The 15,865-nt window shown below is 38.5% G+C and overlaps 1 protein-coding gene across 4 annotated transcripts in view; it reads left to right on the forward strand.

The window, feature by feature from the left end:
- The first annotated feature begins 5,301 nt into the window (after positions 1 to 5,301).
- Positions 5,302 to 15,865, forward strand: part of sh3gl3a (SH3-domain GRB2-like 3a) — a 30,061-nt gene continuing 19,497 nt past the window's right edge. For all 4 annotated transcript variants that reach the window (XM_066701475.1, XM_066701477.1, XM_066701478.1 and 1 more), the window contains exon 1: positions 5,302 to 5,555. In XM_066701475.1, the coding sequence (XP_066557572.1) occupies positions 5,511 to 5,555 (45 nt within the window). In that variant the 5' untranslated portion in view covers positions 5,302 to 5,510. The remainder of the gene's footprint in view (positions 5,556 to 15,865) is intronic.

Here is a 15,865-nt window from a genome sequence, read left to right on the forward strand (position 1 = left end):
AAACTAGGCATCTAATTTGAAGAACACTAGCTTTGTATGCCATATACATGAATTTACCTACCTTACGACATTGCTGTAACAAGGGAAGTAGCACAGGTCTTTCCTTTTGAAACTTGTTTCAAACTTCTCAATAAATGCAGAAAACCCATAAGAGATAATATAATTACACTCAACTGAGATGATTGATAAAGAGGATGGTTTCTATTCTTTAACTTTTAGCGCCCTCTGATGGAGAGTAATGTAGATTTTTTTCAGCAGATTACGGGCTTCAGAATGTATTTAATATTACATAATACAGTTATCTGGCTATTTTATTAATTTATTATAAATAACATTTATTTTATAATAATAAAATCAAAGGTCTTTGTTTTGTCACAACACTTGGTTCGAGCAAGAACTTTACTGGGTCCAAATCACAATACCGGACTCTCCCCGCAGTGCTCTGATACAGGACAACACTCTATTCACACGCTTATGTTAAACAACAACATTGAACAGCAACATCTGGGTGCAGCTCTATGCATAGCAATGGACTGATGTTCGTGTTGGTGTAAGAACTAATTATGAATAATTTAGGAGGATTTAACAGTGAAGATTCAGTCTTCTCTGAGCACAAGTGATGTGAATTTGTCTGAAACCTCCAGGCACTTTTCCACTTTTAAATAAAACATTTTAAATAACAAGTCCTATAACAGGTTACCTATAAAACATTCTCACTGTCAAGATGACCCTAGAGAGAAAACTAAGTCCAGGAGGAAGTGTGAGACAGGGAGAATTCCAGCTTGATTTGACCATATTTTATACAAACCTTTAGCCTTTTCTTATGCCCTATTTGTTTTCTTAAAATATAGATGACTACAGTCATTACATTTCTTAATTAATAGTGCTCCCATTACACTGTGAGCTTTTCCTTCTTGCTACCCATCCTCAGTTATCTTGTCCTGGGGTGCACACATGTGGAAAAGTAAGGAGGGATTTACTGTGTTCATCAGCGAAACTTCAAGGGGTCAGTAGTTTGATTTAAAGCCAGATAAAATGTAAAATGGGTGTGTGCTTCAGAGGCAAGGAAAGCCCCAGATACTCAGCAAGACAATTTGTTGAAGAAAAACTCAACTCTGCCTTCTGTGATTATGACATATAGATCTGCCAGCACACCAGGAGATCAGAGCATGATAAATTATTTCTTTAACGTGTAGCTTTAGCATCAGGGCACTTCTGCACTTATGAATATTTGATGAATGTAAATAATACGAGTTCTTCCTGAGATCACAAACAGACACATTATTCAGGACCATCCAGCATAAAGTGATCTTCATTGTACATCAGTGGCAGAAAGCACTTAACATCTCATTCTAATAAAGCCTTTTATTTATTTATTTTTAATGAAGCATTGCTGTATCTTAGCCTTTCTTACATACAAAAGCAAAACAGATGAAGTAGGAAATATATTAAATCTACCCCCGAAGAGTAGTGGTCTTCCTTTCGGCACCTGGCATGTTTATATAATCATATTTGACAGTATGAACATGCAATATGAATTTTATTTTGAACGCTATCTACTTTCCAGGAAGATATTAAATGATGAGGTGAATGCACATTTTAGGGAAAAGTGTGAGAGAACTATTCCTCTACAAATGACATCTGAGGAAGGCAAAAGAACTAAGAGTATTATGGAGGAACCAGGAATAAACCCTCATACAACTTCATGTATGTTAACAATTAGCCCACAGATTTAAATAGCCATTGCCATATTATTTAGTACTTTAATGTACCAGATTTGTACAGTTTTTGAAATAATTTCTGTAGAAACAGACATTCTTGCCTTGTGCCCTGTGCCTGCGGGGATCGGCTCCAGCTTCCCCGTGACCCTCGCCAGGATAATCGTTTTTGAAAATGGATGCATGGATGGATGGATGGATGGATGGATGGATGGATGGATGGAACAGACATTCTTGTTACATAGTTATTTAATATTATTATTATAATTTTGGGGTCTGGTTGTGCTTATTTAAAAACCTATTCCTTTCCTTTCATTTGCATGGTTGTTGTCAGCAAAGAGGATGTTTCCAGCTACACAAAGGGTGATGAATTTATATGGAAAAGCTTGAAAACTACATGGTATCTGGCCGATATAGGCATCCAAATAATTTAAAGAGAAGCTTCCTAACTAAAGTCTTGTGAAGAGTCCGTCAGGCCTGAAACATTTCAGTATGTCTGATAACCAGCAGGGTGCAGTAATAACATTAGGAATAAACCATTTTTAAAAAATAGTTTCTGAATATAAATATAACCTGGAATTATCACAAAAAATATTGTAAGCAAATCAAACTTCAAGCTGTTCTTTGTATGTCTTTACTAACCAACTTAGTAAATAACATTTAATCACAGAGTAGGGTCCACAAATCAAGATCAATACAGGCCTAAGCAATTCTTATATTGATCGTCTGCGTAAAGTTATCTCATCCAATACTCTTGGTTGTTCTCTAAGTTGTATAATAATAAAATAAGATGTTTACCTAAGTGTTGCAGGTTCTGTCTCATACTGTTTTCTTATAAACCGGTGGTGTATATATATGTATATATATATATATATACACTCACCTAAAGGATTATTAGGAACACCATACTAATACTGTGTTTGACCCCCTTTCGCCTTCAGAACTGCCTTAATTCTACGTGGCATTGATTCAACAAGGTGCTGAAAGCATTCTTTAGAAATGTTGGCCCATATTGATAGGATAGCATCTTGCAGTTGATGGAGATTTGTGGGATGCACATCCAGGGCACGAAGCTCCCGTTCCACCACATCCCAAAGATGCTCTATTGGGTTGAGATCTGGTGACTGTGGGGGCCAGTTTAGTACAGTGAACTCATTGTCATGTTCAAGAAACCAATTTGAAATGATTCGAACTTTGTGACATGGTGCATTATCCTGCTGGAAGTAGCCATCAGAGGATGGGTACACGGTGGTCATAAAGGGATGGACATGGTCAGAAACAATGCTCAGGTAGGCCGTGGCATTTAAACGATGCCCAATTGGCACGAAGGGGCCTAAAGTGTGCCAAGAAAACATCCCCCACACCATTACACCACCACCACCAGCCTGCACAGTGGTAACAAGGCATGATGGATCCATGTTCTCATTCTGTTTACGCCAAATTCTGACTCTACCATCTGAATGTCTCAACAGAAATCGAGACTCATCAGACCAGGCAACATTTTTCCAGTCTTCAACTGTCCAATTTTGGCGAGCTTGTGCAAATTGTAGCCTCTTTTTCCTATGTGTAGTGGAGATGAGTGGTACCCGGTGGGGTCTTCTGCTGTTGTAGCCCATCCGCCTCAAGGTTGTACGTGTTGTGGCTTCACAAATGCTTTGCTGCATACCTCGGTTGTAACGAGTGGTTATTTCAGTCAAAGTTGCTCTTCTATCAGCTTGAATCAGTCGGCCCATTCTCCTCTGCCCTCTAGCATCAACAAGGCATTTTCGCCCACAGGACTGCCGCATACTAGATGTTTTTCCCTTTTCACACCATTCTTTGTAAACCCTAGAAATGGTTGTGCGTGAAAATCCCAGTAACTGAGCAGATTGTGAAATACTCAGAGCGGCCCGTCTGGCACCAACAACCATGCCACGCTCAAAATTGCTTAAATCACCTTTCTTTCCCATTCAGACATTCAGTTTGGAGTTCAGGAGATTGTCTTGACCAGGACCACACCCCTAAATGCATTGAAGCAACTGCCATGTGATTGGTTGATTAGATAATTGCATTAATGAGAAATTGAACAGGTGTTCCTAATAATCCTTTAGGTGAGTGTATATATATATGTATATATATATATACACACACTCACCTAAAGGATTATTAGGAACACCTGTTTAATTTCTCATTAATGCAATTATCTAACCAACCAATCACATAGAAAAGCAATTTTGAGCGTGGCATGGTTGTTGGTGCCAGACGGGCCGGTCTGAGTATTTCACAATCTGCTCAGTTACTGGGATTTTCACGCACAACCATTTCTAGGGTTTACAAAGAATGGTGTGAAAAGGGAAAAACATCCAGTATGCGGCAGTCCTGTGGGCGAAAATGCCTTGTTGATGCTAGAGGTCAGAGGAGAATGGGCCGACTGATTCAAGCTGATAGAAGAGCAACTTTGACTGAAATAACCACTCGTTACAACCGAGGTATGCAGCAAAGCATTTGTGAAGCCACAACACGTACAACCTTGAGGCGGATGGGCTACAACAGCAGAAGACCCCACCGGGTACCACTCATCTCCACTACAAATAGGAAAAAGAGGCTACAATTTGCACAAGCTCACCAAAATTGGACAGTTGAAGACTGGAAAAATGTTGCCTGGTCTGATGAGTCTCGATTTCTGTTGAGACATTCAGATGATAGAGTCAGAATTTGGCGTAAACAGAATGAGAACATGGATCCATCATGCCTTGTTACCACTGTGCAGGCTGGTGGTGGTGGTGTAATGGTGTGGGGGATGTTTTCTTGGCACACTTTAGGCCCCTTAGTGCCAATTGGGCATCGTTTAAATGCCACGGCCTACCTGAGCATTGTTTCTGACCATGTCCATCCCTTTATGACCACCATGTACCCATCCTCTGATGGCTACTTCCAGCAGGATAATGCACCATGTCACAAAGGTCGAATCATTTCAAATTGGTTTCTTGAACATGACAATGAGTTCACTGTACTAAACTGGCCCCCACAGTCACCAGATCTCAACCCAATAGAGCATCTTTGGGATGTGGTGGAACGGGAGCTTCGTGCCCTGGATGTGCATCCCACAAATCTCCATCAACTGCAAGATGCTATCCTATCAATATGGGCCAACATTTCTAAAGAATGCTTTCAGCACCTTGTTGAATCAATGCCACGTAGAATTAAGGCAGTTCTGAAGGCGAAAGGGGGTCAAACACAGTATTAGTATGGTGTTCCTAATAATCCTTTAGGTGAGTGTATATATGGTCGGATTCTTGTAGCGCAGATCTCCGCAGATCGGCAGAATCCCACCGATCCCATTGGTGGAGCCCCGCAGACCTGCGCAGACCTGCGGGAATCTGCGCTCCACGAACGTGACCTCCGTCCTCCGCTCGCTACGTGCCTCGCCTCGCGCTGGCGTGGGCGTCTTCCCTCACTGAAATCACGTCCGGGCCTCCGCCAATCGCCTGTGAGAATCCGCACCGCCCTCCGCCAATCGCCTGTGAGAATCCGCACCGCCCTCCGCCAATCGCGGGCGAGGATGCGCGACGCCCCTCCCTCTGTGCAGGTTCCTCCAGCCGCGGCGCTTCAGCATCTGATACAGCGCGGAGTGACATCTGTAGCGGCTGCTAGGAAACAGGGAGAGCGACGAGTGAGGCTGCAGCTCCAGCCAGGTCCCCCTCTCCTCTCCTCTCCTCATTGTTTTCCTTTCACTTATTTTTTTTTTTTGTCTACCCCCCCCCTCCCCCAAACTCCACTTAGCAGCAGCGAGAGAACAATATTTATTTAAGGATGTCTGTGGCCGGGTTTAAGAAGCAATTCCACAAAGCCAGCCAGGTAAGGAGGCGCCCCTGTAATAATACTGCTCAGTGTCGATATGGCTGTATAGGCTGCTGTTACTGTCGTTTGCTCTTCTGCACTTCTCTCGCTATGCAGGAATGTGCCAACACGCTGCTTTAGCGACTGTGTCCAGGAAAGGCCATCGCTCGGTTCTCTCCCTGCCCGAATATGCTTTTATTGTCAAGCTGGTTGTGTGTGTCAGTTGTATTTGAAAAATAACGGCGGGTTAGTTATGGGTAAAGTGGACGTTGAGTGTACGTTGTGATTACTAAGCTGAATAAAAATGCTTTTGAGGAAGTTGTTTACAAAATGATTACGTTTTATGTATTCACTACAGCAGAATAAGTAGCTAATGTCGAAAGTAACGAAGTCTGAAAGTTACGTTTATCTACAGTGCAGATAAACAATACAATACACTGTATTAACGTAGCCTGTCAAAGTTGAAGGTGCTTATTATAATGATGATAATGATGATGGTGACTAGCCTATATTATTAATTATTTTATTATCTTTATATTAATTAGCATTCAGTTCTATGTAAATCGTCTAATGCTACAAAATAGATACTCGCATGCACACACACCCATTCTGTGTCTATATGCATACATATATACGTGTCTGGTCCCCCCACCCCCTTTTTTTTTTCATGTAACGAATCAGTTGAATTCAGTATTTTCAAAAAACAATGAGCATCAGCCATGCAATCACAAAACAATCATGACATGTTGCACTGGATAGCTGATTAGTGCTTCCTGCTGGGGCTTCATTAATAACCTGTTGTGTTGTGTCCATTTCCATTGGTCTTCCAAAGCAAGGTGTTTTTAATGTGAAGTGGAGACTGTGTGTGCTGCACTGGAGCATCTGTCTCCCTGTCAATGCCAAGCACAGCAATGATGGCCTTGGAAAAACAAATGTGTTGTGATGTTGGTTCATGTTCCTTTTGTAGGTACATACAGCAGTGCCATTTTCCAAGTCATAGTTATGTAAGGGAAGATCACTTTTCTTGTAATTTATTTCTTTTTAACTTTAATTATCAGTTCTTCTTGCACATGTTATGTGCAGGCAGGCAGACTGTCTTGTTTAATCTTTCTTCTCTCATTTAGGGTATCCTATCTTTGTACATGACCTTCCAGGGATATTTTCTTTTCGGATTTACGCTCTCCTGTCTAGCTCTTGGTGCTCCAACGCAGCACATCTGGCCTGCATTGTTTGAAGTTTCTCAGAGAGGTTACAATAACAACTGTGTGCACTAGCCAGAATAAATAGGACATTTCACATAAACTCGTGGAAAAAGCTCATAAGCTGACTTTTCTTCAATCATTTAAAGAGTAAACATAATAAAAGAACATGGACTCAAAACAATGTAGCCTATACGTATTTACACTCTCTAGGAAGAAAGCAAAGACAAATAAATGTTTTAAGCTTCCTTGTTAATTGTGTTTGTGCTGTAATGAAGTGTGGCCTAAAGTAGTCTGGTAGTTTTTCAGAAATGTCCTTGGGTGATGGAGAAAAATGCCCTGCTAGCATTAATAAAAGTCATGTTGTAACCTTATTCACCAGTAGATTGAAATGCTGTAGTCATTAAGTAAAATGGGCATAATATCACTTGGTAATAGGCTTTGCAATATTCACTTAATATACATGTCTAAGAGAGTTTGCTATGTAGAAAAAGGATTCAATACAACTATTATCCTAAAAAAAACATGCTGAAAAATCTTGTCTATCCTACATGAAAACTTCCAACCAGTTAATCAGAATGTGGTTACAGTCAGCACTCTTTCTGACGGGGTGACAATGTGACTTTTCTTGTGAAGTAGCTTTTCTGTGCTATAGCGCTTCTGTTAAATTACCGTAATTACAGTACTGTAGGGCCACGTGTGATTTAAGTGACATTTATCTATCTTTGTAGAAGGCTGTTGCCATCCTTTGTGCTATAGTATAATGACTATCTAGTAGATTATTTTCAGAATTACTTAATATAAAATTCATAGTGTAAGAGTCAATTTATGATTGTTGAAGAACTTTGTGCACCAATGTGAAATAACCTGTTTCTGTTTTTATGGATTGTAAATAAATCAGTAGGGCTTAGTAGTAGTAAGTATCTAATTTCATTGGAGCTGGCCATTTCAGTTGCTAAGCATGACACTTCGTTTGGGGCTTAGCAGGTACATGTAAAACACAAGACACGAAGAAGTGCATTCATTACTTTGATTACAGTTTGGGCTAGGTTTCAGTTACGGCTGGAGAGAAACTATTTCAGTGCATCTAGCTTTGTAGCAAGGAGTTAATATTTAATGAAGGAAAGATCTAGTGACCTGAGTGTCTTTTGTTAAAGCAAAATGATGATGACACATTTGGGCCTGCAGAGAACTTCAGGCCTTTGCTAGTTCTATACCTGACATCAAGTGTTCAGTTTTTATAATGTGGTCTTCAAGAAATGACAGAATCCTTCCCTAAAGGAAATTAAACTTTAAACATGCTTTATGTCTATGGTGTAGTAACAGATGCTACCTATTGAACAATGTTGATTTTCAGATCAGATCCACTTCATGTACACATTTTTAAATATGAATGTTTGTTATTGTGATACATTTTTTTCAATCTCCTTTATATTGGTTTGTAATAGCTTTGGGAACTGGATGTTTCCCATCATAGGAAACCTTTGTGGGTATGAAGTGCAAGTTTTAGCAAGTTAACAAAGTTGCATAATAGTTATGAGTCAAGTCTTATTTAAATCAAACATACATTCTAAACATTTTGTAGTGACTCAACCTGTAATAAACGTTTAAACAAAGTATGGTTTTATTTATGTATTTATAAACTGTTACCAGGACCTGTTAAAGAGCCTTTCACCATAGCCTCCATGTTACCAATTCATTTGAAATAATGTAAATGTATCTGACGGTCCTGCATTCTTTATACTCTAGTGTGCACAGCAGATTTGTTCTCAAATAGCAGTTCATTCTGCTATCCACATGAACCTTTTCCTTCTTTTGCTGGAGTTCATGACCGTGACCTGCATGTTACGGCTGATTCTGCAACTTCATGACAACCATAAGCCATTGTCAAAAAAGGTGAACATATGATGTTCATCATGCATTTTTTCCCACATACCCTTTGGTAAAAGTTTGAAATGTTTGCAGTGTAATTGTTTTTTTGCCAGGCTTATTGTGTCATTTTACAGTGTGAATGTGCAGTACTGCAAAAAAGTGAGGCAAATGTATAGCCTATACATTTATGAGTATACTGTGTTATCATTGCTTTGTCACACACTTAGGGTCTATTGATCAAACAAAATGCTTTTTGTTAATTTGATCAGTTCTGCTAAGAAACAATTGCATATGTTTGTACACAGTGTCACAAAACCAAACTGGTTTGAAAAAGCAATATAGGCCTAAATAATACCTGTTGAATTGTGAGATCAGCCTTAATCATGTGTTATGGAAGACTCTAAGACTGCCTTTATTCTTTTGAAAGCTGAAAATGGTATGTTCTGAGCTGGGATGAGGATGACAAGGGGAGTTTGTGCACTTGGGTACAAATGGCACCAGTCCACATGGCTCAGCTTTTGAATGCAGTATTCAAAGCTGGTCATCATGGGTTATCTGTGCTGCTGAAAAGACTGATAAGCACCAAATGGCAATTCCAATGAGAGCTACTGCTTCAGAATGAAATTGTGGGATAGATTTAAAAATACATTAGATGTGAATAAATGTGCAGTAGATGTGTGTTTCACAGTATTGATATCGTGGGAAGAAAGCGTAATTTTTAAATATTTTTTCCCCTGTTGTCCTTCAAGAAATGTTTCCTATATGTTGGCAGAGTGAAAGTAGCTGGCGGTTGCGAGAAAAGGCCAAATGAAGGCGGAACATGTGACCAAACTTGAGAGAGAGAGGAGAGAGTAGCACAGGGGTAGTGTATGAGTCAGACTAAAGAATTTTAAAGACAGAGGAAGTGCTATTTACTTTGAAGGGAAAGTGATAACAGCAGCAAGTCAATGCTGCTTATTGTAATATGTATTTTTTCTGAAAAGTAATTAGCAGGATGTCAGCTTTGCGTCTTATAGTGTGTACATTTGTGGTATATCACGGGGTCTAGCTGGTGGGTGTTTTCTCAAGGTGCAGTAAAAATGTTTAAAAAGCATTGCGTAATGTCTGTAAAGCCTGTTGTCCAGGGACACTACTTTATAGAGCTTTATGTGTGTAATACATTCGTAAACCTATTTTTTCCATCTTCATTTAATGCAGACAGAAATGCATTGTGTGTTTTCTTCAGTTTACATGATTTACAGTTAAGATTTTGATTTACAAATGGCTCTATTATCTTATTAAATTGGGCTTTTGTTTGTGTGTGTGTGCCTGTGCACATACATATTGAATTAGACTTGTATTACTTTGTCTATTAGACTGAAATGTAAGACCACGTTCACACTTGAGAGTAACTCATATGTGACCGGGGTCATAGATTTAGGCCGGCCCTGTCCCGGGTCAAAACTAGTCCCGCTTTGCGACCCGGCCTAATGCCGGTATAAATGTGACTGAACGCACCGGGCCTGGGCCGGTGGAAAGCGTCAGCGTGTGACGCAACTCAAGCCCCGCCCCCAGAGACGCGTGTCAGAGAGGCGGAATAAACACAGTAAACACGGCACCGACACAGCATCGGCGCTGCAGGACACAGTACTGTCTCTGTATTGTTTGAATGTCATATCGATCTATAGCCTTAAATGTACTGTTACATTTCGCTAGCTCACATCTTTATATATAATTATAAAAGTCTAGGCTAAGTAATGATTATAATGTAAACAGTTCAAACTACTCGGTCGATTAAAATAAAAGTGTGTAGCTGGTAAACTTGCTATTGTTTTTTTGATTGAATGAGTATGATTGAAGTCTGGAATTGAACAGTATGCATTTTACACCTGAAAATTGCATTGTGAAATTGTGAACGGGGCCATAACTTTATTAATTATCCGAATTTTGCATTAAAACGATATAAATTTAACCGAAGCAGGTTTCCATTCAAATCAATGCATTTTAATACGAGACCGAAATGCAGTTATATTGAGCTGAGCAGGACAATCACAAATGCCGGCGTTGGAGGTGACAACTGGGCCGATGCAGAAATGAAAGCGCGGTTACAATGAGGATGAAGATGAAGTTTCAACACACGCGTCACAGGCTGCTTTCCGCGCACACGATTTACTGAGATTGAATGCAGATGCGCTAATAAAGGTGCTTCGCTTTCGGGTGGATTGTAACAGCGCTTTTACACGTGCAGAACCGGAGATAGACATTTAAAAAGGGGAATATATGAATTCGATTCCCCATTGAACCAGCACATTTCTAATTATTTTAGAAAGCTTCGGCTGCAAAGGGTTAAGATTACTTTCAAAGAAAATATAGAACCGAACAATAGCCAATCGATGTTAATAAGTTGTGATTATAAACACATCGCACACACCTGTAACAGAGCTAATGTCCTGCGTCACTGGTTTGCTGGAGCAGATTTGTTCTTTCCCGGCATGCATTTCGTTTAGGCCGCTTTTCGCCCGCATATGTGACGCACTGAGGCTCCTAAACCCGCCAGTGTGAACGGGGTGTCTGAGAAAAGCCGGCCTAAATTTGAGGCGCCCAGGGCCGGCCTAATAAGTGTTGAACGGGGTCTTATACTTAACAATACCATACAAGGGTAACTGATAATTTCTCACAATATAGGCCTAATGTTTATTGTTCTGAAAATACATATTAATATACATTTTAATTCTATTTGAATCTAATGCATATAATATATTTATTAAAATTGCAGCAGGTAATAGGGAAGTATGTATTTTCAGATAAAGTGCAACAGTGACTGTTCTGTTTTTGTTTCCCTTGTAGCTGGCATTTGTATGCTGAATGAGGGTTTTCACATCTAAACAAATGACAGTGTGCAGTGTTCAATTTGCACAGCTTTCCATCAGTGATTTTAACAACACCTATAATTTATCTTATGGAAAAAGCTGAACGGTAGACTGTGTGAAGTTGTTTATGCCTTGTAATTGAATGCAACTCTGTACTGAAGGTGTCAATTCCAATTCATGTGTTGCTTTTTTTTCTTTTGTTTTTTGGTCCATAACAATATTTGGTATATTTTAAGCGATACTGGGTGGATGAATAATAAATTACACAAGGGAGCTAGAATGTTGAACTGCATTACATAACATCTTAACAGACAAAAATGATTGCTAAAGCTCTCTAATGTTCCTTGGAAATAGATCTGGCTGTAGATCTGGCTGTAAATGCCATAAAATAATAGGTGAAAAAAGACATATTAAGATTGGCACCTCACATATCCCTGTAAAAGAATAATCCCAATTAATACCAGGTCCATTTGTAAATAAACTGCAGCTGTATCTGCACGTCTGTGGATTAGGCCTGTATAGCCTAAAAGCATTTTTGTGATCCTTGAAAACCTGTCTCAACAGATACAGTGTTCCTTGCAGAACAGTCAAAGAATGTAACATAATCACAAAGGTTTGGTTTATCTAAGGATTTAGCTCAGTTATAACTGAGCATGCTAGCTATTACTCCTTGACTGCAAGAATTGACTTTGTTTGAAAGGTTTACAGCTGCAGTTTGGAGTAACCTCACCAGTACACTCCCTAATACAGACGTTTGTGGTACCTTTAGTATTATTGTGTTGTGTTTTCCAGATGTAGCCTACACATGGGTCATTGGATATAATGTTTGAGTCATGATGGCACCTTGATGACTAACAAGGGGCAGAACCATTACTAATAAAAAGGTGGGAACATGATCATAGGAGATCATGCTGTGCTGGTTGTTAATAATAAGGAGATGTGTTTGAGAGAACGAGCTGTGTGATAAGTGATAGTGTTTCCAGTGCCTTTCCTCATTGTGCATTGTTAAAGCTTCATCTGCGTGGCTTTGTCTTCTCGATGAGCTTGTTCTTGCGAATGTCATCACAGTGCAATGGTCTTGTTTGCACAACAGTGAAAAGTCAATATAAACTTTTCATGCACAAGCCTATGTCTATGTTTTGACAGTTATAGGACTGTATACAAGTAACTCCAATAAAAAAATAAAAATACATTTTTAATAAATAATGTCAAGTTTGGATTAAATTTATATTGGACGTATTCGTTTTATCATATAAAACTGGTCTTGACAGAAGAGCCGTTGTACAGTAAACCCTGTCATTGTCCTGCACAGTTTTGTGTGTGCTTTGTTGTTTGTGTAATTTTCCTTCCTTTTAGCTTACTCAGTTATCTGCTGCAGGAAATGAAAGACATACACTATTTTACCTCCTCTGTTTTCACAAGCTTCTGCACTAAACAGTCCTGACAGGATGCAAAGAGAGGCACATGAAAATACTGGCCACCTTTACTGAATTCCTGTTATTCAGTCTTGTACTCACTGTAATCATTACTTTTTTCACCATCATTTCTAATAATGCTGGGCAGCGGAAGATGACCACAGATGAATACACAAGCATTCAGCTGGTATGGCAGCGGACAATAAGACCCATTTAAGGAGCTAAAAGGGTGACAGATTTTATCAGCAGATGCCATGTAGGGAATGGGTCACAGACCTAAAGGGGAAACTATGATACACCTTTTGAAAAAACCAATGCAGATAACGTGCTGGTTGAAAAAGTCTGCACTGGGTTGTTTCTCTCTGCATTTTATGTTTGAAATGGTGGAGTTCAACACTACGTGTACAGTTCAAAGTCCATAGTTTTTATTTGCAATTAGCCTAACTTACAGGTTGTTTTGAATGTTCTTCTGGGTCTGTGCTGTGATCACATGGCTATTTTAATTTTGATATTCAAAGCACTGGCCTCCTTGCTCTTTTTATTTGATGTAATAAAGGCTTTACCCGGTGGCCTTCCAATCCTGTCTTCTGTCTTTGATACAGTCGTAAATCTCTCTTCATTTATTGCCAATCAGATAATGTGAAGAACAGTACATTACACATTTAAATTTGATGTAATCAGCACTGCAGGAAAAGGATTTACACTACCATATTTACTACCAGATTACAATAGTATTCTTTCAGTCTATGTAATAAAATAAGTGTTTGCCTTTGTCTCAATAGACATGCAACTTAAAAAAGCTTGAGAGTTAGGTCTCCGTGGTTTCGCTTTCGGTGTTCTTAAAAAAAAAAATAAGTTCCTTATTTGTTTCATCTTGACTCACCTTGAACTAAATTAACTGGGTAAAAGAAAAAGGTTTATTCTGATGGGGATTAGAATCATACTTCTAGAAATGCACACAGATACCATTTATACAATTCCTCCTGATTGTAGTTCACAAATCTTAAATGCCTGACAGTATTCTGAAGTTAAACAAAAATTAGAGCAGCATAAATGCAAGAGATAGTCAATAGTGTTAAGCACATAACCAGAATAGAAATACAATGTAGCACCAATGTTTGTAAGGGAAGGTCCTAAAAGAATCTCACAACATATTAAAAAGAGAATGAAGGCCAAGAGACAGTTAAGTTACCTGGGTTTTCCAGCATTCCTCAAGGATTTATGAATAGCCTACCCAGATTTGTGTAACAGCCATGCTAATCTGGGTTTATCTGGGTGTTTATCTAATCTGGGTGTGCATGCTACTGCATTCTCTCTCTTTTTTTTTTTTTCATTATTATTATTATTATTATTTATTTCTTGGCAGATGCCCTTATCCAGGCTGACTTACAAAATATAAGCGCAATACAGAGTTCAGAAATACAGTTCAAGTCATAAAACATTACAAATTCAAATTTACATAATACAGTGAAATTCAAAGCATAATACATTTTACAAGTTCCAATTTACACGAGTGAATACAATATCTTACATCCTGGATTGTAAAAGCAGAGTGCAGAGAAGATGTTAGGTCACAGTCAAAGGTTTTTAAATGAAGAGAACAATTTCAGGCAAGTTCAAATAAGCTTTAATCGAGCACTGCAAAAATAAAGTGAAATAAGTATGTCTGCTTATTTCTTGTCAGTCAGTCAGTGTATGATTTCTAGTCCGCTCGTATCCCCTTCTGTAAGAGTGGGTATCTCTGACATTGCATGTGCTGTCACACGATGGATAATGTGTGTTTTTCTTATATATAGTGTATTTAATATGGCTTCCTTGCACTTTGCCACATTGCCTGCTGTCCTTTGATAGAGACTGAATAAGAACTGTGTTTATTTTTTATTTTTTTGTGACATGTATCATTTTGTGTAATGTACAGGAGAGAACATCATGAAAAAGCATGTGAAAAAGTGTACTGATGGCAGTGCAGTGAGGTGTTGCCTTACACTGAGCAAAAATTAAAACATCCAGTGATTTAAGTTTTGTTCATAGTTATGAGATTCATATTCATGACTGTTGTTGACATTATTGGACTGCAGAAAGCTTAAATAAAGTGGAATGTCCTGCATCTGTGCAATATAAATGTAATTTCAGGTACAGGTATTCATTATTTCCTTATTGGAAAGATGCAAGATCTTTTTCTGATGTCCGATAACATTACATTTAAAGTAATATTTGGCTTCCAGTCATGTAGATGCACTGTACAGATAGCAGTTAGTCTAATTTAATAAATACTTCACAGGTCAGGTAGCCTGAATTCAGAGATGGAAATAGCTTTTTTTTTTTTTTTTTTTTTTTTTTAATCTCGTATAGCAATTCTGCATCTCGGAACCTAATTTGAATGGCAAAATGTTGTATTTGGTTAGGCAAACTCAATCAGTTAACTATTTGTACTTTTTATTTTGAACTGATACTGCATTGCAGTACCAAACTGAGATTTGATAACTTAAATTTACTGCAAAATATGACTAATTTACTCCAGATTTATTAACCTAAATGTAACTGTGACACCATTTCTACCTTTATCTGAATTGCCATTGTCAAGTTCTCAAATAAATGTTTTTTAATTCCTTTTTTTCATATTTATTTATCATGTATTCATATATTATATTAATTCATATAACACTTAAATAATAACCAGAATTTGACACTTGACACTATACATCATAGTACTACATCAGTAGGTGTGTCATGCAGAGCTTTACAAATGTTTAATATGCTTTGGCCTACCGTGTTTATATTCTTGTTACAATAGAAATGCAAACCTCAACTTGTTCCTCAGCATGGCGGAGGATATATGATGCAATGCGGAATTAGCAAGTTATCCTAAAAATGATTAATCAGAAAATAATTTGCAATCTTGGTACAAGAACTCTACCAAATGTTTTTTAGAATCAACAGGATGATTTTATTTTTCTGTCCTCTAGGCTTCACCAGGTCTGAGGCAGCTCGGT

Source organism: Amia ocellicauda, chromosome 4 (assembly GCF_036373705.1).
Source record: "Amia ocellicauda isolate fAmiCal2 chromosome 4, fAmiCal2.hap1, whole genome shotgun sequence".
In the NCBI taxonomy this organism is placed as follows: Eukaryota; Metazoa; Chordata; class Actinopteri; order Amiiformes; family Amiidae; genus Amia; species Amia ocellicauda.